At 45.1% G+C, this 27566-nt stretch overlaps 1 protein-coding gene across 1 annotated transcript in view; it reads right to left on the bottom strand.

Annotated features, from left to right (window-relative positions):
• The window catches only part of MGAT5B (alpha-1,6-mannosylglycoprotein 6-beta-N-acetylglucosaminyltransferase B), a 171298-nt gene that overhangs the window by 74402 nt on the left and 69330 nt on the right, over positions 1 to 27566 (bottom strand). The window contains exons 4-5 of the mRNA XM_073310498.1: positions 7474 to 7586; positions 2301 to 2374 (exon numbers count right to left, since the gene is read on the bottom strand). Coding sequence (XP_073166599.1) covers positions 2301 to 2374; positions 7474 to 7586 — 187 coding nt within the window. The remainder of the gene's footprint in view (positions 1 to 2300; positions 2375 to 7473; positions 7587 to 27566) is intronic.

Below are 27566 nucleotides of genomic sequence, written 5' to 3'. Positions count from 1 at the left end.
ATATGCTTCCACGAAAGTTTCAGTTTTGATCAAAAAAAAGTTTTGTCAAAAAATTCCCATCCAGCTCTTATTAACGCATTATCAGTGATGCATACCATAGAAGGCATTTAACGTTACTGTTGTGCATAAGTATAAAACATTGTCTTTCCAGTGGCATTACTGACATCATAGCCCAGAGCCTTAGCTGGTGCAAATCAGTGTAGATCCATGGACAAAGCCACCTACTTGAAATCAATGAATCTATGCTGAGTTACGCCAGCTGAGGATCTGGGCCGTGGTCTTTACAGAGTGTTTGGTCAGGACCTCCTCAGCCATCACACTGGGAAACTAAAGGTCGAACACAGAGAATTTGAACTGACAATGCCTTCTTGATTTGAGGTTACACTCAGCTTTGTCCGGAATATGTGAGGTCTCCAGTGATGCAACCTGGAACAAGGGGCGGGGAAATTCAAAATAATGATATACCATGGTGCCTCCTTCTTCCTGACCAGTGAACTGACCTCCAGGTTTCATAAACTCTGGGAGAATGGGGAGCCGAGAAGACAGAGATCTACTAGACTTCCCAGAGAGTGATTTTGCATGCAAGAGAAGACACTCAGGACCTCAGCGCATATCTCTCATCCTCTAGAATTTGCTTGTGCCAGCCTCTTTCTAAATTTAGCTACAAAAACGAATCCACTCAGGAGACAGGTCTCCATGCCCAATATTTAAAACTCACCAATCATCCAGACAGGAGATCGCATTACTGCTTTTGGTGATTCAATTACAATTTAACCAAGGCATGGAAGAAGATGGAAGAAAATGATGGTTAGCACTGGGAAAATGGATAATGTAACTGTGCTGTCCTATTAATAAGCTCTTTAATATTTTTTCACGTGGACTCAGGAAGGCATAATTTTAAGTGAAGCCTGAAGTAGGAAGCTGGGCGAGCTTTTAATTAGTTTGTGTAAAGTTACTGTCTGCCAAAGCAGCATCCTGCCCCAGGCCAAATGCCAAAGCTATGCTCATGTGTAGAGAGCAAGTTGTGTTAAGAGTTGAGACCAGTGTCACATTACCTTAATGAGATAGAATGTCCTTTGTGATGCCTAAATTATTTCCCAGACACTCGATAATGCTCCAAATTTTTAAAAAAATACATGTGATGGTTCTTTCCCTTACATGGCTTCATGCTTAAATAATTCACCAAGAAATAAAGGCAGGGCCATATTAATCATGGAAACCCAGTGGGCTGTAGACAAAGGATGCCCATTTCTTTGTCCACTCTCAATGAGTTGCTTTGTTCTGTGCTCTCCCTCCACAACACATGGACCACGTGCTCTGCTGCCAGATCCTCTAGTGAATGGGAGCATTATGTTCTCTCCTGTGTGAAGGGTAACTGAGCCAGATATAAGTTTACACAATGAGAGAGAGAGAGAGAGAATTCTATTTGGTTTTAAAGGGATCAGCAGCCATTTCCTAAACCATCCACCCTTTGGATTGCTGTTTCTCCAGTTTTACCCTGGCAATTGCTTTGCACAGTTGCCAACTTTCACGCAGTAAAAAAGCACCCCGACTTTCACAATAAGCTAAAAATCAAGATAATCCCATTTCAAAACAAAGCCAAAACAAGCCAATCCCTAAGAACACCAACACTCTATGTGACTAGATTCTCCCGGCGTGCAGTTTGGGACTGTGGTGGGCCCGTTGTGTACCCCTGACTCTCTCTCCCTCCCCTTGATTGCCCCCCCTTGCCCCTGCTTGCCAGGAGCTGATCCAAAAAAAGAAGCAACAAGCTACAACAAACAACAAGCCAAAAACTAGCCAACAAGAAACTCACAAGCCAATTAAGCCAAAAACAAGCCCAATTTCTGCATTTTTTTTGTGGGTTTGGCATGTCTGTTGCTTTGTTACCATTGGCAATGGCTTCCATCCAGGTTTTAATTTTTGCCCCAACCATTAAGACCTATTTTTAGAGGAGGACAGTGGAGGGAAAAATTAACTCACCAGGCCCTGAAGTACAGTAGAAGACACTGCTGTCCATAGCATTATGAAAATCTCTACTTAGAAGGGGAAAGAGGTACCATGCCCATTGGTAGCTGGTGAGCTGATCCCAGGAAGAGGGTTCACAATTTTATTCATAAAAATGGAGATTAACCCAGTCTGCACCTAATGGGAAAGAAGATCTCTATCCCTTCCTGGCTGGCGTTGGGTAAGAGTGTTGTTAGGATGGAAATGGCACCTCTCGCAGTCCTTGGCTTTCTTCTGACCATAGGAAACCACCTCAAAATCAGTTTTGATGTGTCTGCTGTGAGATGACTCACCTCCACTTTTCCAGAGCAGTCAGGGTATTTGGGGTCTCTGGGCACCTCACACTGGTCCCGTCTGCCTTCTATCACTGTGGAAAGAGAATTTAGATACAGAGAGAAGTAGAAAACTTTTAGAATAGTGGAAACTCTAGAACTGGGGGGCAGGACACTGATCTGTGGTCAAGGTTTGCCATTCAGTTTTCACCACCCAAAAATCAATCCTTCCGACTTGATGCAATTGAGCAGCTGTAAGTGGTGCATGTGACAAAGGAACAAGCCTCCTCTAAAACACCCTGCCAGCTTGAATGAGCCTGAGTGAAACTTGTGGAGTAGGGAAATATTCACATGCAGTTATACCCGTTTATAGAATTACTGGAATTTATTGGAACACTGCAAGTACCAGCTCCAGCACACATAACTGAACGTCCTGCTAAAACCCCCAGATCAGATACAACAACATAAAAACATAGAAGACAAAAGCTTAACATTGAGATAAAGATACAGCACCACTTGTTGGTGGAGGTGCATTACAATACCCATTTTCCAGAGAGAGAAACTGAGGCACAGAGTGGTAACGCGACTTGCTCCAGGTCACAGAGGGAGTGTTGTAGGAGCCAGGAGTCCTGATTTTCAGTCCCTGCTCTAAATGCTAGATGACATTTCCCTTATATTGGCTTTTTTCGTTTGTTTGAGTTGATGCTTCTGTTGGCTTGTATTTCTGCTGTTCTTTCAGCCCAAATTCCAGGGCATTTTCTAGAGGGAGAGTGACTCCAGTTCCAGATCCAACCTCTGATCACTCCCTGTACATTCTTTTAATAATCTGTAAATAGGCTTCTGTATCTAAGGCCGTACTCGACAGCCTTCCAGGCACAAACTGTAAAATTGCAACAAACAGTCCCACTGAGCTGTCAAACATAGAGCTCGCCCCTGCGGCTAGTGCTGCCAACACGTTCAGGTCAATTTGTGCTCTCAGAATAGCTTACACACACACAGAGTAGGAGTTCTGAAGCAGGCACTGACAAGCAACGCAGAGTGGGTGTAAATCACTAGACCTCCAGTGGGACACATACACTCTAGCAACCTGCCTTGAGAGAGGCCACCCAACTAACTAATGGTGTTATTAGTCCAGGATATATTTTAACTGCAGGTGGGTCCAAAGAAGCAATGTGCACTCTCTTTAGGCTTTGGGCTCAGGGTTTGGGTTCATGGCACAATCGGGGCTGATGTCTGGGTTTGTAGCCTATGCTGCCAAAATCTTCCAAGCTATTCTTGCATGATTTAAGCCCCAAATGGTAGAACTCCTGCAAGAACTGATCTTGGGGAATTTCTGACATCTTGAATTATAGAAGTCTCATGAGACAAGCTGTTCTCATATTTCAGCATTATCTGAAGCAGAAATTTGGCCCCTTCTGATTTTGGATACAACAATCTATCTATCAAAGTTTTTATACTGACACCCCTCACTGCAGGTCACTGAGGACTTTCCAAGTATTAAAAATACACAACAGTAATCTCATTTTTTTCTTCCCTGGTAGGTAGGAATAAAATGCTTGAGGGGGAAAGTGGGGGGTACTTATAATGTGAAGGTTAGACTGAAACTGAGTTTGGTATTTAACTCTGAGTGTGATTAGATTCATGGTCATTCCTATCCCTTGTGGAACTGAGTTTCACAGACTCGGTTTTGCTCCTCTGAAGTTCTGTCTCCTGCATGCTCAAGTCTCCCGCTCTTGGGTGATTCAGTAGACTGTCATTGTCGTGAGAAACCAGGGCCTCTTATACACAGTTTCCCTTCCCAGAATTCCTTGCAGTAAGCCTGTAAAACCTACAGGTCTCATCAGCCCTGGGAACTACTACTCCCAGAATTCCTCAAACCAGGGCCTAATCCAGGAACAGGGCACAGTTGGACCTGAACCCCTTCTAAAAGGGTCACCTAACTTTTTGGGTATATCTACACTACGAGGTAGGGGTGTGATCCCCAGCTGGCACACACGTACTCACACTAGCTCTCATCTGAGCTAGCAGTAGCCCAGGCAGCAGCAGCATAGCCTATGCCCAAATTGGTACCCGCAGAGTTCGTGTTCGTTTGTACTTGGGGCGACTAACTTGAGCCATGGCTGCTGCAGCCCATGGCACCACAGCTGCACTACTATTTTTAGTGTGCTAACTCGATGAGCGCTGGTGCACATATATGTAAATGAGCTGGGAGTCACGCCCCTCTAGCTCTGACTGTAGATATACTGCTAGAGAGATGATTTTGGTGTTGTGAGCGCCTGTTAATTAGGAAGTCTTCAAAAATGGCCAACTCATTTTTCACTGAGCAGCTATCAGATGGTAACAAGTTTCAGGCACTACTGATCTGGATCAAATTTGGGCTGCCATCCATTATTTATAAGCCGAAGAGTAAAGAGAAGAAACAAGGCGGGGGTGCAATAAGATATGTATAACTTGCTCCGATTGTTTTCCTTAACATGCTGCCAACACCCAGGCAATTACTCACGCTGTTAATGGTAAATAAGGTCTCTACTACCCCTGTTCATTAGGAATCCTGGCTCCATAATACAGATGGGCATTAAACATTGATATTAGGACATGAACGGACAATCTTTTACTGCCTCATCTACATCTCTCCTAGTGTCAGGGGGCCAGCCGGGGCTGTTCAGAGTATTGAGCTTCCATGGCTGGAGGAAGAAATATTAGCAGGATGATAAATATTTCATGCTCCGGGGATGGGGTGACTGCAGGCCAAGGAAGCCAGCACTGATATGCTCTTGTGCCCATCACATTAATCTTGGGTTTTTTTTAATCAAGTGCATTTGCAATTTCTAAAGATATGGCTTCGATTCAGCAAGGCAACGGCTCCAGCTTCAAGAGAAGACAAAGGGGCGACAGTGTGATATGCAGTGATCCTGGCTTGCTTTGTTAAAAGGTGTTTATTGAGAAGGTCACTGCAACACCCAGGCAGATCATCACCCTTCTAAGGAAAGCTCTTGCCTCATCCTCTCTCTCTGCTCCTTCCTGCTCAGGGAAGCTCTTTTGAGCTCCACCCCTTGGAGCTGAGCAGCGTGGGGGAGCAGGGCTGTGCAGCCTCTCTTGCAAGCCCTACTACCACCAAACAGCTCAGCCAGCTGGGCTTCAGCTGCTTCCATTCATTCAGATTGCTGCCCACACCAGCTGCAGATGAAAGACCCAGTGGATGTTCTAGTTGAAATCCTCAGTTGGCTCCACTTGGCCAACTAGGGTTTGGAACAGAAGTACAGGCCAGGTCTCTTTGGCTACTGCTTCCTGATATCAGTTCTCCAGAAGAAACCAAGACCACCTGGGGAATTCTAGGGGTGCCAACTGGAATTTGCACTATGGCAGGAAGGAGGGAGAGAGCTAAAGAAAGGAAGAAGGGGAAAAAAGGAATGAATGGGCAAGGCTTAAAAACAGGAATGTAAGTGCTCGCCCTCAGATACAAGACAAGGGTTTTGTATTGTGTCTACTGGGGATTATTGTCTTAGGTAGATTAATATTAAATAAATGCATTATAGCTGCCTGATTAAAAATGTCAATAAATGGCATTGGAAGCACAATAATGCATGCCAGGATGTGCATTTGCCAGCCAATGTACACACTCCAGGAGTGTGCTGTGGTATAAATTGCAGCAGAGTACCTTAGCACACCCAGGGTGCATGTAAATGACCTTATGAACATGCACCATGCTGTGTGTTAGTGCTTACTTAGAAAACGGCTTTGCAATTTCGAATACCGGTCTGACAAGCCACCATCTTGGTCAACACCCCGGGGATTGAATCAGGAACCTCCGAAGCTGAAAGCATAAACTGCTACAGCTTGGGCTAACATGTCAAGGCTTGCTAATGGGGACTGTAACAGACTCATTTCCTCTGAAGAACAGGCATAGAGGGGAACCTGTAACACGCTCACCAGCGGTTTACATCAGCTTTAGCATATAGTGCTTTACTCATTAATCCCCAAAGTCTCTTTGGCTCTATCCTAGTCTATTATTCCCATTGTACAGGTAGGAAAACTGAAACAGAGAGGTTAAATGACTTGTCCAAGGCCACCCAATGAGTCCAACTGGCTGTCAGAGGAGTGATATCACACCCATATCTGTAGCACCCAGTAAATGATAGATTTTTTGCTGATTTTTTGATAGATGCAAGCTAACCATCTCAGATCAAATAAAACCCCTCCCACCACTGATCTTTGGTCCAAAATGTGAATTGAACCAAAGTAAATAATTTGGGAGATTTGAAATATTCTGATGTGTTTCCTCCACGATTTTCATTTTTTCTGTGCCTCTGCATTTCCGGCTTTTGGCCAGGCCCAGATCCAGACGGAGCTATGCCCAAATCCCACAAGACAGAGGGTTCCTCCTGAGGTCAGGAGATGATGGCTCAGAGGATCAGTACTAGGAGAGACAGTTTAATTCTGGACCAGCTCACTAGTATTTGAAAGCAACCAATGCTCAGTTGACACCACATAACTGTGATAGGCATCTTAGAAATCCCATGATAGAGCTATCTAGCAGCTGTTCAGAAAGTGAGAAATGAGTTGGGGGTCTTGGTCCAGTCCCCCTGGGCAGGTATCCACTACACCAATTACTGCCCCCTAGCATAGAAGATAAGGCCAAGATTTTCAGAAGTGCCTCAGTTTTTGAGACGTTAAAGCATCTGCTTTCTGAAAATCTGGCCCCTTTAAAAGTTATTTCAAGCAGGGCCTCCAAAAAATGAGAGACCCAAAGTCACTATTCCCATTGGAAAACCACAGCCCACATCTTGACTGAACGCCTCTTCCAGACCTAACTCCGGTCTCGCCAGGTGAGAGTTGAGGCACATTGATGACGCAATAGGTGCATTCAGCATTGCTCTGGCCAGTGCTGCTCCTATTCCGGAAATCCCCGCATTTCACTAGCACTAAATTCACACTGAGCCAGAATAAGTAGTAGCAGGAATCTTGTCAAACAGCTCATTTTCTTCAGATATCCAACCTAATTTTGCAGACACAAGTGACTTGGGTAACTTCAGCTCAGCATCCAAATTCCTGGATCCGTATCCAAACCTATTGCAGTTGGCTTGTTTCTACTTTTTCCCTACAACATCTGTACAGCACTTAAGAGTTCCTGAGGGTGTGAACCTGCCCAGCATATAGAATCAGTGTATGTGCAGAAACGTCAGGGCACTCTTACCTTTCCCATTCATGAGGCTGTTCCGGAGAATCTGATCTACTTTCACTGCAATGTCAGAGACATTCTGAGCAATAGCTTGGATCCTCTCCATCAAACCTGCCACTGGCTGGAACCTGCAAAGTAAATAAATAAACCCTGAGAACACAATTCCTTCCTGTAAGGCGTCCAAGCTTGTTAGAAAGAGCCAGGAGGGCTTTCTGCCCAAATAGCAGTCGTTCTTAAGTGGCAAAATAGGTCACCGAGGGGAACAGCACTGATGATGGATATAATGATGGACTAAACCTTCCATTACTTGCTCACTCACAAATTCCATTCGCTTCCATGAGAGCTTTGACTGAGGGAGGACTGCGGGATTTGGCCCATCGTTATTTCCCGCCTGCCCACACATGCGCTCACACACAAAATGCAAATGCTCATGTCTGCTGGGGAAACTTGTTTTGCCTAATTTCAAACTTTCTCAAACAGCCTGTGTCCGAAATTCCTTCCCGAAGGTCATTGGGCTTGTGGTCTGCATAGGGAACGCTGTAAAAAAGGATGTAGACAGGCCAAAATGGAGGGGAAAAAGGGGGAAAGTGAAGGAGAGCACAACCAGAGAGAGAGAGTGTGAGAAAGAGGTGAAGGAGCAGAGAAGGGCAAGAGAGAAGAAATGGCTACAATATATAGACCATACACAGGGCAACTGCTTGGATCAAATTGGCTTTGCGAGTGCTAAAACCAGCTTGAGAGCCTTAGCCACCACAAGATCCATCCCTCGCCCAATAGCTCAGCTGGTAACCTGAATGAAGATGCATTCCCACCTGGATGCCGTCACAAGGCATTCCCTGGGAAGTGCTTGTGTCACTAAAGAGCAGGGACATGACATTTTTGCTGTGGAATTAAGTGGTTGCCAGAATATGTTTAATCTTTGAACAAATAATTACTGGCCCCCAGGTGTAGTGACCTAGCAATCTATGAGAAGAAGAGGTTCTGATTATCATTCAGCCAGTGGAATTAGCCATGTAATCACGAGGCAGATGCTAGCAACTTGTGATTAAGCTATTTTGAGGAGAGGTGCGGGAAAAGGTCAGTCCTGCCCAGAGTACCCGCCCCTTAGTGAGGAATTACAGCAAGTCCCCCAGGGAGCATTCATCCTTCAAGCAACTGATGAGGTGCAGCAGACCTGGGTGTCTGGGCCCCAGGGAATGGAGGGATAATCTATAACAACCCCAGTGATCAGTGGGAAGGCTCATTTCTTGCTCCTCCTGGGTCGGATTCTGACACCCCGACTTGCAATAGGCCTCCTTCAGAAAAGCACATAAGCATGTCCTCCACTTTAAACCCACACTTAAATTCCATTGATCTCAATGGAACTTAACCATGTGTTTAAAAGGTTTGCTGAATCAGGACCGGCAACCTGTACCATGCATGATCTACCAATGGTGCCATTGAAATCAATGGGCCTTATTCTCATTTACACTAAGGCCCCAATGCATTGCTTTGGCAATGTAAAGGCACCTTAAATGGATGGAAACAACAGAGCAGTGCATTAACCTTGTGCAACACACCCGAGGAGGACAGAATCTGATCCTCTGTGAAGTGTTGCTCCTGTGACACATTTGATGTGGGCCAACCTTTCCATTTCAAACGTTCTGCTCTCTGTTTCCACAGCAGACGATAATATCTTGATGAGCTTGAATACCACAGTAAATCATTTCTCCTTCCACAATGTTAAGGTGCTAAGATTTTTCTCCAGCTATGTAGATCGTTAAAAAAAAAAAAAAGAAAATGTCATAACTTGTGAGTAAAACCAAAAGGGCAACCTTGAATTATCACAGAACGAAAATATGCCCTGATTTTGGGTCCTTCTCACTAAAGTTTTACATTTGTTCTCTAGTGGATCAGTGAACCAGAAGGCTAGGATTTAAAGTGCCTCTGTCGTCAAGGCTAAAAAACCCCACTAGTTTTATGAACCCACACTACTTCAGTTGTTGATTTAAAGGCTGTTCTCTAGCAGCAAATGACTCACATTTTTCCTTCCAGGATGGTTTATGACCATCGATATTGGGCCATCACACTTCCATAGGGGAAACCACATATCCTGACATGTAAAAAAAAAACAAAAAAAAAACCCTATTTAAAATCCAGAGGCTGTCACTCCCCAATGCGGTCACAAACCTGTGAAGGGATAACACAAGGGTCTAAATTATACCTGCCAGCTGTTAAAAATGCTAAAATCAAGAGATTCTTCCCCTGGTTTTGGCAACGTATCTGCCTGCCAAAAGAACACAGGGCCAGAGCCTCAGTTGGTGTGCATCACCGAGGGTTCATTGACGTAAAATTCCCCTTGATCTTGACAAGGGTCGAGTTAGACAAGCTCGGAGGGCTTCTGAATAATCCACACTTAAATTGCAACCATTATCCAGTCATGGAGCAGAAATCATGCCATGGAATCATAGAAATGTAGGCCTGGAAGGAACCTTGATAGGTCATCTAGTCCAGTCCTCTGCACTGAGGCAGGATTAAGTATTATCTAGACCATCCCTGACAGGTGTTTGTCTGACCTGCTCTTAAAAATCTCCAAAGACAGAGATTCCACAGCCTCCCTAGGCAATTTGTTCAGTGCTTAACTACCTTGACAGTTAGGAAGGTTTTCCTAATGTCTAAGCTAAATATCCCTTGTTGCCATTTAAGCCCATTGTTTCTTGCCCTATCCTCACTGGTTAAGGAGAACAATTTATCACGTTCCTCTTATAGAACAATCTTTTATATACCTGACGACAGTTACCATGTCCACCCTGAGTCTTCTCTTCTCCATATTAAACAAACCCATTTTTTCCCAAGCTTTCCTCGTGAGGTCATGTTTTCTAGACCTTTCATCATTTTTGCCATGTGACCGAGGCAAATCAACTACACACCACTGGTGGTGAACAGCTGAAAGTAACAGCTTGCAAACAAGCAGTAGATCACTCCAAGAATTCAGCAGTTACTTACAAATCATGGGCCCAATTCTCAGATGTGCAAAGGCCCATATGAACCTTGTGGATCAATCCACATGAGAACTCCTCTCATGTAAACCCTTCACAGTCTCAGGCAAGAGGCCCCGCCCCTGCCCTGCCCCTTCTCTGAGGCCCGCTCACTCCATCCCCCCTCTGTCATTCTCTCCCCCACCCTCACTCACTCGCTCATTTTCACTCAGGGCGGGAGGGGGTGAGGGCTCTGGCTGGGGATTCAGGCTCCAGGGTGGGGCCAGAAATGAGGGGTTCAGGGTATGGAAGGGGGCTCTGGGGTGGGGCAGGGTTTGGAGTGTGGGAAGGGGTGAGGGATCCAGGCTCTGTGGTGGAGCTGGGGATGAGAGATTTGAGGTATGGGAGGGGGCTCTGGGCTGGGTCTGAGGGGTTTAGAGTATGGGAGGGGGCTCTGGGCTGAGGGAGGGGGTTGGAGTGTGGGAGGGGGTATGGGTTCTGGGCTGGGGGTGAGGGCTCTAGGGTGCAGCCACAAATGAGAGGTTCAGGGTGTGGGAGGGGGCTCCAGTCTGGGACAGGGTGTGGGTGCGGGGGGGGGCTCCAGGCTGGGGCTGAGGGGTTCAGAGTGTGGGAGGGGGTGTGGGGTGCAGGCTATGGGAAGGAGTTTGGGTGCAGGAGGGGGCTCAGGGCTGGGGCAGGGGGTTGGGGCACAGGAGGGGGCTTCGGGTGTAGGCTCCAGGTGGCCAAATTGGGGCAAGGAGTGGGGGTGTGGGCTCCGGCTGTGGGTGTGGGTTCTGGGGTGGGGCATGGGATGAGGGGTTTGAGGTGCAGGAGGGGGCTCGGGGCTGGGTCAGGGGTTTGGGGTGCTTGAGTGGGTGCAGGGTTCAGGCTCTGGGCGCTGCTTACCTCAGGTGGCTCCTGGGAAGGGCAACATGTCCCTTGGCTCCTAGACAGAGGCTCAGCCAGGCAGCTCTGCATGCTGCCTTCATCTGCAGGCACCGCCTCTGCAGCTTCCATTGGCTACAGTTCCTGGCCAATGGGAGCTGTGGTGCTGGCACTCGCGGCAGGGGCAGCATGCGGAACTCCCCTGGCCACCCCTAGGCCTAGGAGCCAGGGACATGTCACCCTTCCTGGGAACCACGTGAAGCCAGGTAGGGAGCCTGTCAGTCCCACCACCCAGACCTTTAACAGCCTGGTCAGCGGTGCTGACTGAAGCCGCCAGGGTCCCTTTTCAATCAGATGTTCCTGGTCACCTGGCAACCCTAGTCCACACAAATCAGTCTGACTCTGGTCAGCAAGTACTCAGGACCTGGGTCCTTGGACCCTGCTAGGAGGATGGGTCATAGCCTGAATCCAGCTGCGACTTGGATCCAAGCCCTTTCATTTTTCAATGTGAACGCAGCTCAAGTCACAGACCTCAGACGGAAGGTCTGCATGGTGCAGTATAGACACATTAGCATGACTATGATACCTAGGTCTGGCAATTGTAAACCCAGGTTTACAATTCAGCGTGGATGCTCAAACATGGACTTGGAAACACCAACTCCATAAGACCAGGGCTTAGTGTGCACTGAGGACATACCCAAAGGATTAAAGTCACCTTTGTCCTCCATCTCATCTCTTGTGATGAGCACAGCTCAGCCAGACCTGAGATATGGGGTCAACAAACACTTCAAATGAAATCAGGATCAGCTCCCAAATGAATCGCTAACCAGGAAAGTACTATAATAATGGGTCAGATTCCCAGCCGGTATAAATCCCATAACCCCACTGGAGTTAGTGGTGCTGTGGTTTACACCAGCTGAGGAGCTGGGCCAGTATTCATGCCCAATAGTTTGACTAACCCTACTAACCCGCAGCTGATCCTTTAACAAAAAGAACTGAAGTCAGAGATCTTGGATGTAAAATGTATGTTTGATTATCGCCCTCAAACAATGCTTGCATTTCTCTTTAAATATTTCTCTTTAGTTGTACTGCAAAGCTTTCCATGAAAGGTGCTAAGGAAATTTATGAGGAAATGTAAACTGAAGTGACTAGGATCAAGAAGGCAAACGAATATTCTCCTCACTTTAGCTATTTCGGAGTTGAAGAATGTTCGTCATGATTCTTGGAGTTTTGTCACATATTCAAGCAATGAACAACGGTTGAAAATGTTACTTTAAACCAAATAAACCAAAATCTTGTGCCAATTATATTTGCTATTTTGCCACACTGGTTCAGACACAAGTCAATACAAAACAAGCATTTATTACATCAAGATATTTCATCCTAATTCCTGAATTTGCATCCAGCATGCACTTTTGACTTAAGTTATTAAACAGATGGCAAGAAAGTTAAGCATAAATTACTAAACCCATCATTAAAATGATTTACAACTTGGGCAAGAGGGATAGAAAATAAAATATTTAAACTGCGAACCTCATAGAGATAAAAGGGTTCTGCCGTAGCTTGCTGGAACATTATGCTTTACTGATAGTGACAGAAGACAATGAGAAGAAAAATGTAAATGGTCTACCCTGGTTAGTGATAGCAGAGTAAGATAGGGAATTTTTAAACACTATTTTAACTTCACTACCAAAGAAGTGAAGGAGTTTAAGAACTATTTACCAAGAGTGAAATTCACCCGGTGCAGAGGGCCAGCACAAAGCTTACACACTACTTAGATCTCACTTAAACTCCGTTTTAAGCGCTTTCACCTATTATGTAATGTCATTAATCTATGGAACTGACAACTGCAGGAGGTCATTGACATCTGTTAGACTCCATACAGGTTCTGGGGTCAGGCTGAATGCTTCTTATTACAGGATAAGAACCTACATCAAAAACTGTGGCTAGAATTTTTAAAAGGCTGTATAATTTCATGACTGGTATTAATTGGCCCAGATTTTCCAGGATTGGGGCCTTAGACTGGAAGCTCTTTGGAGCAGGGAGGGTTGTCTTAATTCTCATTTATACTAAAAGAAGCCATTTATGCAGGTAGACCACCAGTGCAAGTGACAATCAGGACTCTACCCTAATCTTTGTATGTTGAGGGCCTAGAACAATGGGGCCTTGATCTCAGCTGAGCGCTCTGGGTGCTACAGTTACATAACTCTACTATTATTATTAGAACTGAGCAAATAATTGATTTTCTGGTTCAATGACGAAACGAAAAAAAAGAAACCAAGAAAAAAAATGTGTTTTGTTTTGTTTCAAACTGAATTTGTTCGGTTTTTCTTGCCGAAACAAAAAACTGAAAAAAAATTGTTTAGGTCAATTCAACATTTCAAAATAAAATGGTTTGTTTCTAAACAAAACATCAAAACAGTTCATTTAGAAAATGTTAAAATGACCTATTCTGACTTTTTAAAAAATGAAACTGCATTTTTCAGAGAATTTGCTATTGGCCGAAAAAGAATTGCTTACCTCTAATTATGATGGCATAGCTAGATTATCAATATTTCCTACACAAGCACAGCCAAAGGGGTAACCTGCTTCCCAGAACATCAGTTGGCAGGGAGTAGGAATGAGCTCTTTAAAAAGAAAATGCTTCTGTAGTGAAGATATAAATCCTACCAAACTGCGCTGGAGATTTGCCAGTGACTGAAACTAGAGTAAATTACTGTAGGTTTTCGAGAATGAATTTTTCCCTGGGACCTTAAAAATGTTTACTACTGCAAATATAGTACTTTTACTTCTAACCATCCACATTGATTTTACCTTTATCATGTTTAGATTTATATTTCCTTGTGTTTGATTAAGATTCAGATCACAATGTAGTTTATAAAACACCATATACAGTATTTATCTTGTTTCAAAAACTCCTATGAAGATATATCTTTCCCCACTGGCAGACCATTTTGGGGATAATGTAGCTTGAGGTTGATTGTTCCTTTACTTTTTGAAGGCATTAATTTGGTTCCCCTTGCTTTGTCTCATGCCTCCGACTTCGCAGCACCAGTTTAGTTATAGCACGTTTATCCCTTTACAAGGTACTGTATATTTATTGCCTCTTATAAAATGAGCATTATGAAAAGATGAATCTGTTTCTATGTGTGTGTTGTCTTGATAATACAAACCATAAACATACTTGCTGGCTCATCTTGTATGTTTAGCTATTAACTGTCGTAAGCAATGATTATAGTGAGATCAACACACATGGAAGTCATGTTGGTATTTGCAATATAGGACATTGTCTATAGAAGGTATCTGATGATATTAACAGTTGTGTAGCACCATTCACCAAAGGAGCTCAAATCTCTGTTCACAAAGGTGTGTGTTAGTATCTGCTTTTTCAAAGATGGGGAAACCGAGGCACAGAGCAGTTATGTTACAGGTACAAAGTCATATGGCAACTCAAAGTAGCAGAGCTGGGACTAGTACCAAGAAGTCTTGACCCCTAGTCCTCTGCTCTAGCTAGTACGCTACACTACCACCTCGTATAGGCACAAGTAGTGTGAACCTGTACATGGGGCACTAGACTGGGAGTCAGGAGACCTGCATTTCATTCTCCACTTTGCCCCTTGTTTGCACTGTTTGTGTTCCCAAGTCACCGTGCCTCTCCTTGACTCGGTTTCCCTCCCACCATAAAACAAGGATAATGATGCTCACTCATCCTTGCCAAATGCTTTAAGAACCATAGATGAAAAAGGCTATACAAGTTATAAGCATTATTATGTTCCATAGAAATAATAATAAATAATAATAATAATAATAATACCCAGCTCTTACATTATGCCTTTCATCTTTAGATCTCAAAGCCTTTTACCAAGGAAGTCAGTACAATTATTCCCACAGGCTTCATCAAATCAATTTCACACAAAAATATTATACAGCAAAGTATGTTTCAAATACATGTTTCAGTAGCTCTGTATTCTGCAGTAAGCTTCATCCTATCCTATTGAGGTGAATAGCTCAATCTTGTCTCCATGAACATCTGCTTGAATAAAGAACTAAATTAGCTCTGGCAGTGTTTTCGCTCCTTCCGTACTCACTTTCTGCAAAAAGAAAAGGAGTACTTGTGGCACCTTAGAGACTAACCAATTTATTTGAGCATGAGCTTTCGTGAGCTACAGCTCACTTCATCAGATGTTTACCGTGGAAACTGCAGCAGACTTTATATACACACAGAAATCATGAAACAATACCTCCTCCCACCCCACTGTCCTGCTGGTAATAGCTTATCTAAAGTGATCAACAGGTGGGCCATTTCCAGCACAAATCCAGGTTTTCTCACCCTCCACCCCCCCACACAAATTCACTCTCCTGCTGGTGCTAGCCCATCCAAAGTGACAACTCTTTACATAATCAAGTCGGGCTATTTCCTGCATAGATCAAGGTTTTCTCACATCCCCCCCACCCCCATACACACACAAACTCACTCTCCTGCTGGTAATAGCTCATCTAAACCTCTGAACAACATACTAATCCACAGAGGTCTCCCTGCCAACACTACAGAAAGAGGGATTCTAGATGGACTCCTCCTGAAGGTCGAAACAGCAGACTGGACTTCTACATAGAGTGCTTCCGCCGACGTGCACGGGCTGAAATTGTGGAAAAGCAGCATCACTTGCCCCATAACCTCAGCCATGCGGAACGCAATGCCATTCACAGCCTCAGAAACAACTCTGACATCATAATCAAAAAGGCTGACAAAGGAGGTGCTGTTGTCATCATGAATAGGTCGGAATATGAACAAGAGGCTGCTCGGCAGCTCTCCAACACGAGTTTCTACAAGCCATTACCCTATGATCCCACTGAGAGTTACCAAAAGCAACTACAGCATTTGCTCAAGAAACTTCCTGAAAAAGCACAAGATCAAATCCGCACAGACACACCCCTGGAACCCCGACCTGGGATATTCTATCTACTACCCAAGATCCATAAACCTGGAAATCCTGGGCGCCCCATCATCTCAGGCATTGGCACCCTGACAGCAGGATTGTCTGGCTATGTAGACTCCCTCCTCAGGCCCTACGCTACCAGCACTCCCAGCTACCTTCGAGACACCACTGACTTCCTGAGGAAACTTCAATCCATCGGTGATCTTCCTGATAACACCATCCTGGCTACTATGGATGTAGAAGCCCTCTACACCAACATTCCACACAAAGATGGACTACAAGCCGTCAAGAACACTATCCCCGATAATGTCACGGCTAACCTGGTGGCTGAACTTTGTGACTTTGTCCTTACCCATAACTATTTCACATTTGGGGACAATGTATACCTTCAGATCAGCGGCACTGCTATGGGTACCCGCATGGCCCCACAGTATGCCAACATTTTTATGGCTGATTTAGAACAACGCTTCCTCAGCTCTCGTCCCCTAAAGCCCCTACTCTACTTGCGCTATATTGATGACATCTTCATCATCTGGACCCATGGAAAAGAAGCCCTTGAGGAATTCCACCATGATTTCAACAATTTCCATCCCACCACCAACCTCAGCCTGGTCCAGTCCACACAAGAGATCCACTTCCTGGACACTACAGTGCTAATAAACAATGGCCACATAAACACCACCCTATACCGTAAACCTACTGACCGCTATTCCTACCTGCATGCCTCCAGCTTTCACCCTGACCACACCACACGATCCATCGTCTACAGCCAAGCTCTGCGATACAACCGCATTTGCTCCAACCCCTCAGACAGAGACAAACACCTACAAGATCTCTGTCAAGCTTTCTTACAACTACAATACCCACCTGCAGAAGTAAAGAAACAGATTGATAGAGCCAGAAGAGTTCCCAGAAGTTACCTACTACAGGACAGGCCTAACAAAGAAAATAACAGAACGCCACTAGCCGTCACCTTCAGCCCCCAACTAAAACCCCTCCAACGCATTATTAAGGATCTACAACCTATCCTAAAGGATGACCCAACACTCTCACAAGTCTTGGGAGACAGGCCAGTCCTTGCCTACAGACAGCCCCGCAACCTGAAGCAAATACTCACCAACAACCACATACCACACAACAGAACCACTAACCCAGGAACTTATCCTTGCAACAAAGCCCGTTGCCAATTGTGCCCACATATCTATTCAGGGGACACCATCACAGGGCCTAATAACATCAGCCACACTATCAGAGGCTCGTTCACCTGCACATCCACCAATGTGATCTATGCCATCATGTGCCAGCAATGCCCCTCTGCCATGTACATTGGTCAAACTGGACAGTCTCTACGTAAAAGAATAAATGGACACAAATCAGATGTCAAGAATTATAACATTCATAAACCAGTCGGAGAACACTTCAATCTCTCTGGTCACGCAATCACAGACATGAAGGTCGCTATCTTAAAACAAAAAAACTTCAAATCCAGACTCCAGCGAGAAACTGCTGAATTGGAATTCATTTGCAAATTGGATACTATTAATTTAGGCTTAAATAGAGACTGGGAGTGGCTAAGTCATTATGCAAGGTAGCCTGTTTCCTCTTGTTTTTTCCTACCCCCCCCCCCAGATGTTCTGGTTTAACTTGGATTTAAACCTGGAGAATGGTCAGTTTAGATGAGCTATTACCAGCAGGAGAGTGAGTTTGTGTGTGTATGGGGGTGGGGGGGATGTGAGAAAACCTTGATCTATGCAGGAAATAGCCCGACTTGATTATGTAAAGAGTTGTCACTTTGGATGGGCTAGCACCAGCAGGAGAGTGAATTTGTGTGGGGGGGTGGAGGGTGAGAAAACCTGGATTTGTGCTGGAAATGGCCCACCTGTTGATCACTTTAGATAAGCTATTACCAGCAGGACAGTGGGGTGGGAGGAGGTATTGTTTCATGATTTCTGTGTGTATATAAAGTCTGCTGCAGTTTCCACGGTAAACATCTGATGAAGTGAGCTGTAGCTCACGAAAGCTCATGCTCAAATAAATTGGTTAGTCTCTAAGGTGCCACAAGTACTCCTTTTCTTTTTGCGAATACAGACTAACACGGCTGTTCCTCTGAAACTTTCTGCAAACAGTCTAGCGAACGTGTTCCATGACAGAAACGTTCATTGAAACAGCTCGTTTTAAGCAAATATTAGATGACAGGCACTGAGTCATTTTTGAACTCTTTTGATACTAAGAGTTACGCTCAGCCAAACAGGGGAAAGAAACAATGTCATGTGACATGTATATCCAATCAGTACTAATCAAGGGGCTGCTACTGTATACAGTTCCATGAGTCACTTTACTCACAGACATAGTCCTGTTTACTTTAATGAGATGACTCCTCTGAGTAATGTTACTCACGTGAGTGTGTTTCCAGGACTGACCTCCAGCACAGTTAAAACTTAGAGTTTTTCATCCAGCTGGTCAAAACATTTTGAAATTTTGATGGGGGAAAAAAGGGAAATGCCCATAAAAATTTTGACTCATTTTTGGACCATCACTAATATCAAACAGCTGCAAAGAACACTCCACACAGCAAAAGGAATTTACTGACAATCCACACTCAACCATTTTCAAATCAATTTAAGAAAATCGTAAGCTAATTCATGACCAGGCTGAGGCTAAATTCTAGACTAATGCCCTGATCCTGCAGTGGACTGTGGGGACAGACCCCCCGAGTCTGAGGCAGTGCTCCACTTACTTCAGTGGGATTTACTCCCATGAGCAATTACACACACATGTATGTGTGTCAAGATCAGTTACTCGGGTGGGGTACTCACAGCACATGAAGTTAAGCATGTGTATTAGTCTGTACGGGATTGGGGCTTTGGATATGTGTGTCAATCCTTTGACCCCCAGAAGGGCTCCATGCAGCCTCGGGGCTCTATATAGAATCAGTTGTGGGATCAAGGCCAAAATGAATTGCTACAAGTTCACAGAATCATAGAATCATAGAATATCAGGGTTGGAAGAGACCTCAGGAGGTCATCTAGTCCAAACCCTGCTCAAAGCAGGACCAATCCCCAACTAAATCATCCCAGCCAGGGTTTTGTCAAGCCTGACCTTAAAAACCTCTAAGGAAGGAGATTCCCCCACCTCCCTAGGTAACCCATTCCAGTGCTTCACCACTAGAGAAAAAGTATTTCCTAATATCCCACCTAAACCTCCCCCACTGCAACTTGAGACCACTACTCCTTGTCCTGTCATCTGCTACCACTGAGAACAGTCTAGAGACATCCTCTTTGGAACCCCCTTTCAGGTAGTTGAAAGCAGCTATCAAATCCCCCCTCATTCTTCTCTTCTGCAGACTAAATAATCCCAGTTCCCTCAGCCTCTGCTCATAAATCATGTGCTACAGTCCCCTAGTCATTTTTGTTGCCCTCCGCTGGACTCTTTCCAATTTTTCCACATCCTTCTTGTACTGTGGGGCCCAAAATTGGACACAGTACTCCAGATGAGGCCTCACCAGTGCCAAATAGAGGGGAACGATCACATCCCTCGATCTGCTGACAATGCTCCTATTTATACAGCCCAAAATGCTATTAGCCTTCTTGGCCACAAGGGCACACTGTTGACTCATAAAAAGAAAAGGAGTACTTGTGGCACCTTAGAGACTAACCAATTTATTTGAACATAAGCTTTTGTGAGCTACAGCTCACTTCATCGGATACATTCAGTGGAAAATACAGTGAGGAGATTTATATACACACAGAACATGAAAAAATAGGTGATTCCAACAATTTCCATCCCACCATCAACCTCAGCCTGGACCAGTCCACACAAGAGCTAAACCCAAGGTTGTGAGTTCAATCCTTGAGGGGGCCATTTAGGGATCTGGGGCAAAAATTGGGGATTGGTCCTGCTTTGAGCAGGGGGTTGGACTAGATGACCTCCTGAGGTCCCTTCCAACCCTGATATTCTATGATTCTAAGAGATCCACTTCCTGGACACTACGGTGCTAATAAGCGATGGTCACATAAACATCACCCTATACCGGAAACCTACTGACGGCTATTCCTACCTACATGCCTCCAGCTTTCACCCAGACCACACCACATGATCCATTGTCTACAGCCAAGCTCTATGATACAACTGCATTTGCTCCAACCCCTCAGACAGAGACAAACACCTACAAGATCTCTATCAAGCATTCTTACAACTACAATACCCACCTGCTGAAGTGAAGAAACAGATTGACAGAGCCAGAAGAGTACCCAGAAGTCACCTACTACAGGACAGGCCCAACAAAGAAAATAACAGAACGCCACAAGCCATCACCTTCAGCCCCCAACTAAAACCTCTCCAGCGCATCATCAAGGATCTACAACCTATCCTGAAGGACGACCCATCACTCTCACAGATCTTGGGAGACAGGCCAGTCCTTGCCTACAGACAGGCCCCCAACCTGAAGCAAATACTCACCAGCAACCACACACCACACAACAGAACCACTAACCCAGGAACCTATCCTTGCAACAAAGCCCATTGCCAACTGTGTCCACATATCTATTCAGGGGACACCATCATAGGGCCTAATCACATCAGCCACACTATCAGAGGCTCGTTCACCTGCGCATCTACCAATGTGATATATGCCAGCATCTGCCAGCAATGCCCCTCTGCCATGTACATTGGTCAAACTGGACAGTCTCTACGTAAAAGAATAAATGGACACAAACCAGATGTCAAGAATTATAACATTCATAAACTAGTCGGAGAACACTTCAATCTCTCTGGTCACTCGATCTCTGACCTAAAAGTCGCAGTATTACAACAAAAAGACTTCAAAAACAGACTCCTACGAGAGATTGCTGAATTGGAATTAATTTGCCAACTGGATACAGTTAACTCAGGCTTGAATAGAGACTGGGAGTGGATGTGTCATTACACAAAGTAAAACTATTTCCCCATGTTTATTCCCCCTCCCCCCACTGTTCCTCAGACGTTCTTGTTAACTGCTGGAAATGGCCCACCTTGATTATCACTACAAAAGGTTTTCTTTGCCCCTCCCACCCCCCTCCCACTCTCCTGCTGGTAATAGGTCATCTTAAGTGATCACTCTCCTTACAGTGTGTATGATAACACTCATTTTTTCATGTTCTGTGTGTATATAAATCTCCTCCCTGTATTTTCCACTGAATGCATCTGATAAAGTGAGCTGTAGCTCACGAAAGCTTATGCTCAAATAAATTGGTTAGTCTCTAAGGTGCCACAAGTACTCCTTTTCTTTTTGCGAATTCAGACTAACACAGCTGCTACTCTGAACACTGTTGACTCATATCCAGCTTCTTGTCCACTCTGACCCCGAGGTCCTTTTCTGCAGAACTGCTGCCGAGCTGCTCAGTCCCTCTTCTGTAGCGGTGCCTGGGATTCTTCCGTCCTGCACTTGTCCTTGTCGAACCTCATCAGATTTCTTTTGGCCCAGTCCTCTATTTGCTTATCTTCAATACTGCAGGAGTTAACATCTCAATATCTCCTACCTACACTGCATACGTGACACTATATGTGTGTCTGTAGATTCTGTGCTTTGTATGTGGCTAATCACCGTCAGCGCTAAACGCGTGTTCTTTGATACTGGCCTTCAAAGAAGAAACTGGGCTGCTCTTTGTATAAATTGCTGTGACTGGCTGTAAGGAACTCGCCCTTTGGTGGGAAGCAGGAGGGTTAATGGCCACAGCACAGATGCCTGATCTTATGCCAGGGGCCCCAGCCAGGAGATGAAGAATCAGTCAGAGCAAATTACTCTGTCCCCTGAGACTGTAAGAGTGGGGTCCTAAGAGCTTCTGGCTTTGGGGCTGACCTGGGAGAAAGTCAGCCCCATGGAAAGAGAGCAGTCTGCAGGATCCCATGATTAAGCCCAGTGCACTGTTCAGTTTGTACAGTGACCCTTGGCTAGGAGAATCTCTCCAGCCTCCATTCATTTGCTTCTACTTCACTCGGCCTTTGGCTTCCTTTGCCACTTACATATTTTATATACATGTGGAATCCAGTGGCTGGAACCCATGAGACCAGATCTGACCCATGTGACACACCAGGGGAGGGTAGATTCAGGGAAGAGGGAAGGGATTCCAGTTGGAAACAGCACTGGTTTATACATACGGGAGGAAGGCAGAGAATTATCCCCTCCCTAAACTATCTCCTGGATTGCTATGATCAATAGCTCCCCAGCCTGGGGACGCCCCGCTCTCTGTCTTCCACACAGTACATTTTAGTGTGGCTTGCATGATTATTTGCTAACTGCACTACAAGGCATTATCTCTGCCTCCGCCGGCAGCTTTGAGACATTTCTGTGGCTTTCTTCTGCCTCCCCTCCATGCTGGACATTTCACAAATCAGAGTCCAGCACTGGTCTCCAGTTTGTTAGCTGGGTGATGATGCTCAGACATCCAGGTGGGGCTGTCACGCTAAAGTGGTCTGAAATCAGAGGTATCTTATTGCTGACTGAAGGTTCGTTGGTGCCTGAGTCTCCTCTGACACTGGTGTAAATCAGAAGTGACACCACTGCACTCAAAGGAGTTATAGTGAGAGAAGATACTCAGGACACTGGTATCCCATCATCCCAAGGCTTTCTATTCCCCTTATAAAGAAAAGGAGTACTTGTGGCACCTTAGAGACTAACCAATTTATTTGAGCATAAGCTTTCGTGAGCTACAGCTCACTTCCATCGGATGCATTCCCCTTATCTGACTTTTCCCCCCATTTCCCTGGTGCTCTCCTGACCCACTGCCTGCAGTTCAAACCTCCTGAGCCCAATGGGGTTTCTGCTCTGTGCCAGGGCCAGAGGAGGAGAATTCCTTGCCCAGCTTAGTTTGCAAACAACAGTTCTTCACTGGAAGGCAGCTCGGAGGTGTTCGTTTGTAAATTATCTGGGAAAATGTGACAAGCCCTGGCTCCAAAGGGCCAGAGTTGGCGCTTTGCCATGAAATGCTAATGTGTAGAGAGACCTAATTCATGCAGCCTTGTGATAAATGGGCTCCCAGCACACTGACAGTAGGGCTGAAAGCAAACAAAAATATAACCAGCGAGGGAGGACTATTAAGGAATTAGCCTGAGCAAACTGCATTGGAGGGGATGACCAGGAAGGCTGGGTACTGCAGCAACAATGGGAATAAGGGGAACCCAGGCATGGGTGGACAAATGATACTAATTCAACAAGATGAGCGCAAGTAAAGCCCAGATACCAGAATGACAGGTACCTTAGCGCAAGGCAGCCTGGTCTAATGTCTAGGGCATTAGATTGGGACTTGAGAGACCTGAATTCTATTCCAGACTCTGCTGTTAACTTGCTATGTGACCTTGGACTGCTCCCTTCCCCTCTTGGTGCCTGTTTCTCCTTCCAGCCTTTCCCTGTCTTGTCTATTTAGACTCTGAGCTCCTCGGGGTAGGACCATCTCTTATGATGAGTATGGGCAGTGCCCAGCACAGTGAGGTTCTGATCTGGGTTGGGGGCCTGTTAGTGCTACTGTAACACAAATGATTAGTGATCATATAAATACCTGTGCCAGTCACAGCCCTTCAGTCTCTCTAGGTAAAATGGGAATGAAATAACTATTTGTGCCTCCCCCAGGGCCCCAGTGTGATTCAACCCTTAGTACCCAGTAGTCACAGGGAACAAGGAGGCTGAAACATGAGGTATTACCTTTCCTTTCCCTCCTTGAATGAGAGACTGATTTACCAACCATACCTAGGGGAAATCTCCCAGCCTAGAGGCCAGGGATATCCTCAGCTTTGTCTCCTTTTTTCCATCCCCACCCCTGGGTGGGTAAGTGGAATTCCAGATGCTAGAATTCTGATACAGTATTTCCCCTAACTAGGTTGTCTCAAGCACCATCTAGCTAACTCTGGGCAGTGTTTCTGCTGGAGAATAAGTGATATAAAATGGAAATGACAGTGGGAGCTGAAGGGAAATGACTGGCTCCCATGTAACCTGAGCCACATACATGTTTTCTTTCTTCCTCTTGACAGAATGAGCCTATAGACCTATAGGGCAGGAAAGAGACGGGGGGAGAACACTCACTGCTGCATTTTCTAGTGTCTGGCTTTGAACATCAAGCGATTTATTTATTGATACATGTATTTATTTTTGCTGTTACGCTAATGCAGGCCCTGGACTGTGTGCGTTCAAACCAAAGAGAGGGTTACCAAAATAACACCACCACGAAACGTGGGCCGCAGCCCACACTTGCTAGCCAACTTCATGTCTTAAGACAGCAGCTAAAGGATTCCTGCCACCAACTGAGCACTGTTCTGCTCCACCTCCATTGGAAGACGTTGAGTATGATTCTTCTCCACCTTTATCTTCAAGCAATTTTTGTCAGACCCTCCAACAGTCACTTAAGACAAGCTTCACTTAATGTGGTAGTTTACACAGCCCCTTTTCATCTGGGGATCACTATGCACGTTACAGCTCTTAAATGAACCACATGAAACCACCAAATGTAAATTACAGATGGGAAAACTGAGGCAGGGATTGGCCCATCCCAGTCACATATCAAGCTAGTGCCAGAACCAGGAGTAGAATATAGCAGCTCTGACTCACCAGCCCCATCATCTGAGGACCACAAAGCACTTTGCAACCATCAGAGAATCCACATAACACCATAGGGAGGTAAACTTGGGTGTAGCCAAGATATAGAGGGATATGCCCAAGGTCACACTCCAATTTAGGGCCAGAGCCCTGAATAGAACCCATTCTTGAGTCCTGCTTTAAAATGCTTTTTCACATTGCTTCACCCCGGTGCAGAAACAAGATCCTGAGGTAGCTGGAAATGATGATCAAAGCTTAGACATATATCGGGGAGAAGTAGCATCTGGCAGCATTGTCTCTAAAGCCAGACTATCAACGGCAACAATTTAGAAATTAATAGACCCAAGCTGGCAGGCAACTGGACACCCACTCAGTATCATTTTGTAAGACTTTAATTACAAGGGGAATCTGGAGTCATGTAACTATTACAGAAACAAATGCTTAAAGCGTGAGGAAATTAACTGAACTCTTGCAGTAATTAAGCCTCAAGATGAATCGTCATTAGCAAATAGTATCTTGCATGGGCCATCCATTGGGCGGGGGTGGTACCAAACAGTGATGTCCCCATATGCGCCATATCCAGAGGTGATGGTACAGCACTACCAGGCAATCAGCCTTCTTGACCTCATCTCTGTCACTTCCAAGGAGTCCCCACCCTCCGTGTGGCTCACAAAGCTGAATATAATTTCCAATGCAAGCTAATATTTCCCTCGCCCAGTAAATAAACTCTCCAGGATGCTTCCATAAGAAGTTTTGGTGATTTACGAGGGTTGCATTCAATTAACAAGGGTATTGAATTTTCTGCACTTGGCCAGCACACTTACTTGGAGTTGTTGTTTTATTATGAAATCCATTGCTTGCCTTTTATCTCTCTTTCTCCGACACACACAGACACACACTTTTTTTTTTGGCAACGGAAAATAAAGACAGCCATAAAAGATGGGAGGAGAGTTAGATGGACACAGAGTTTCACAAGATACAGGATAGAAGCCAAACTCCTGAGGCGGTGCACTCAGAGAGATCAAAAAGGGGATAGAGATGCAGCTAGCCCTGTACCTGTGATAGCCATTAAAAACTTTTCCCATAAAAGAGCCTATGGTAATTTTCAACAGAGTAGAGCTGTTCGCCTTGACGTCCTAGTAGAATTCCAGTGCAGGTAATTAATTACATTCTGTTCACTTAAATTCCCCTTGCAGTTTCTTCTGGAAAAGCCAGTCTTCCCACCCAAGAAACCCGGGTTGTGAAGTGTGGCTAGATATTCCATAAAGCATCTGGAGGTCACATTCTCATTCTTCTCCATGAAGGTGCTCTATAAATCTGAGGCTTTGTTATCTGAATTGGGATCCGGTTTCAAGTAGCTGAGAGCATTGTAAAAAGCAATGTTGATACAGTGGGATTGTGTGTTGCTGTTGTTCCCAGTTTTACAGCACTGGCTGAGAAATTGATGTGTCGGTATCGTTAACCAGAAATGCTAAAAAAAAAAAAAAGCCCTTTGAAGTTAATACAATTTAATTGTATAATCTTTAACTGATACCTGAAAGATCAGTCAGTGGCGCTCACAGGGACAAGCAGCAGGCTAGAAAGGAAAGATTGCCTAGTGGTAACAGCACTAGCCATGGCTTGGGAGACAGGGTTCAAGTCCCAGCTCTGCCACAGACTTCCTGGGCAAGTCATTTAGGGAAACTGAGGCACAGGGAAACTATCTGTAAAATGGGGCTACTAGCACTCCCCTGCATCACAGGAGTGTTGTGAGGGTAAATAAATTAAAGCTTGTGAGGTGCTTTGTTACTTTGTAAGTACTGAAAGACAGATTAAGTGCACCAGGAAGTTTGCAGGGTGCTGAGATGGACTGAGTTTGAACAAAGAAAACTTGCCCATGAGAACATGCCTATAGAAGTGATAGGGCTGCAGAGAACTTCCTCGCCCACTGGCTAAACTAATTCCAGCCAATCCCAGATGTACCGCCTACTCTTTCCATGGGTGATGTTTTGGGAAGGATAAACGAAGGGAATTAAAAATCTTGGCATGTATAGCAGGTCCATATTCCCCTTTCAAAGCCGTCCTCAAGCATTTAAAAGACAAATACTAATGTGGCCACCGATGCTTGGGGAAAGCTGGCGGAGGCCTGAACGGAATGGAGAAGTGTAATCAGGAAGGAACTGGCCATCTCTGAAGAGAGCAGAGTTGGGAATCTCAGACTGAAAAAGGGTTGATTATGAGGACTCAAGCAAACTGGTCTCCCTTGCCCACCGCGATAACACTGTCTGATTCAGCAGAGAAAGGGGACAACTGAGAGAAGTCAGAGAGATGAGTCTGCATGGGACTATTTTTAATCTTGCTCACAGCTGCTCCTGCTATTTTGGCAGCGGGTCCTGCGGGATCCCAGTCCCACAGCAGGATCTATATTAGTCCCGCACAGGGCTCCACTGACAGGTCACAAGATACTCATCAGTAAGAAAAATGTATAGCAGACAACAAGCTGCCCAAAACCACTGTGCCTTGTAACGAGAATAATACTTTTTGCTTCTCTTGAACCTTCATGAGAGGATCTCAGATTTCTGCACAAATATCAAACCCCACAAGACCTCTGAGAGTGAGGGAAGTATTCAGAAATACACGACTTCAGTAAAAAGACTATAGGTGTCTCAGAAATACTGAAGATTTTTTAAAGCTGAAGCAGAGCCGTTAATAGAACCCAGGAGTCCTGGCTCCTGCTTCCCTTCCCTAACCAGTAGGAAATACATTTGACTAGAATGCGGAGGGTGG

This window comes from Lepidochelys kempii, chromosome 14 (assembly GCF_965140265.1).
Source record: "Lepidochelys kempii isolate rLepKem1 chromosome 14, rLepKem1.hap2, whole genome shotgun sequence".
Lineage (NCBI taxonomy): Eukaryota > Metazoa > Chordata > Testudines > Cheloniidae > Lepidochelys > Lepidochelys kempii.
The sequence above is the reverse complement of the archived record's forward strand: the minus strand, read 5'-3'. Positions and strand labels throughout refer to the sequence as shown.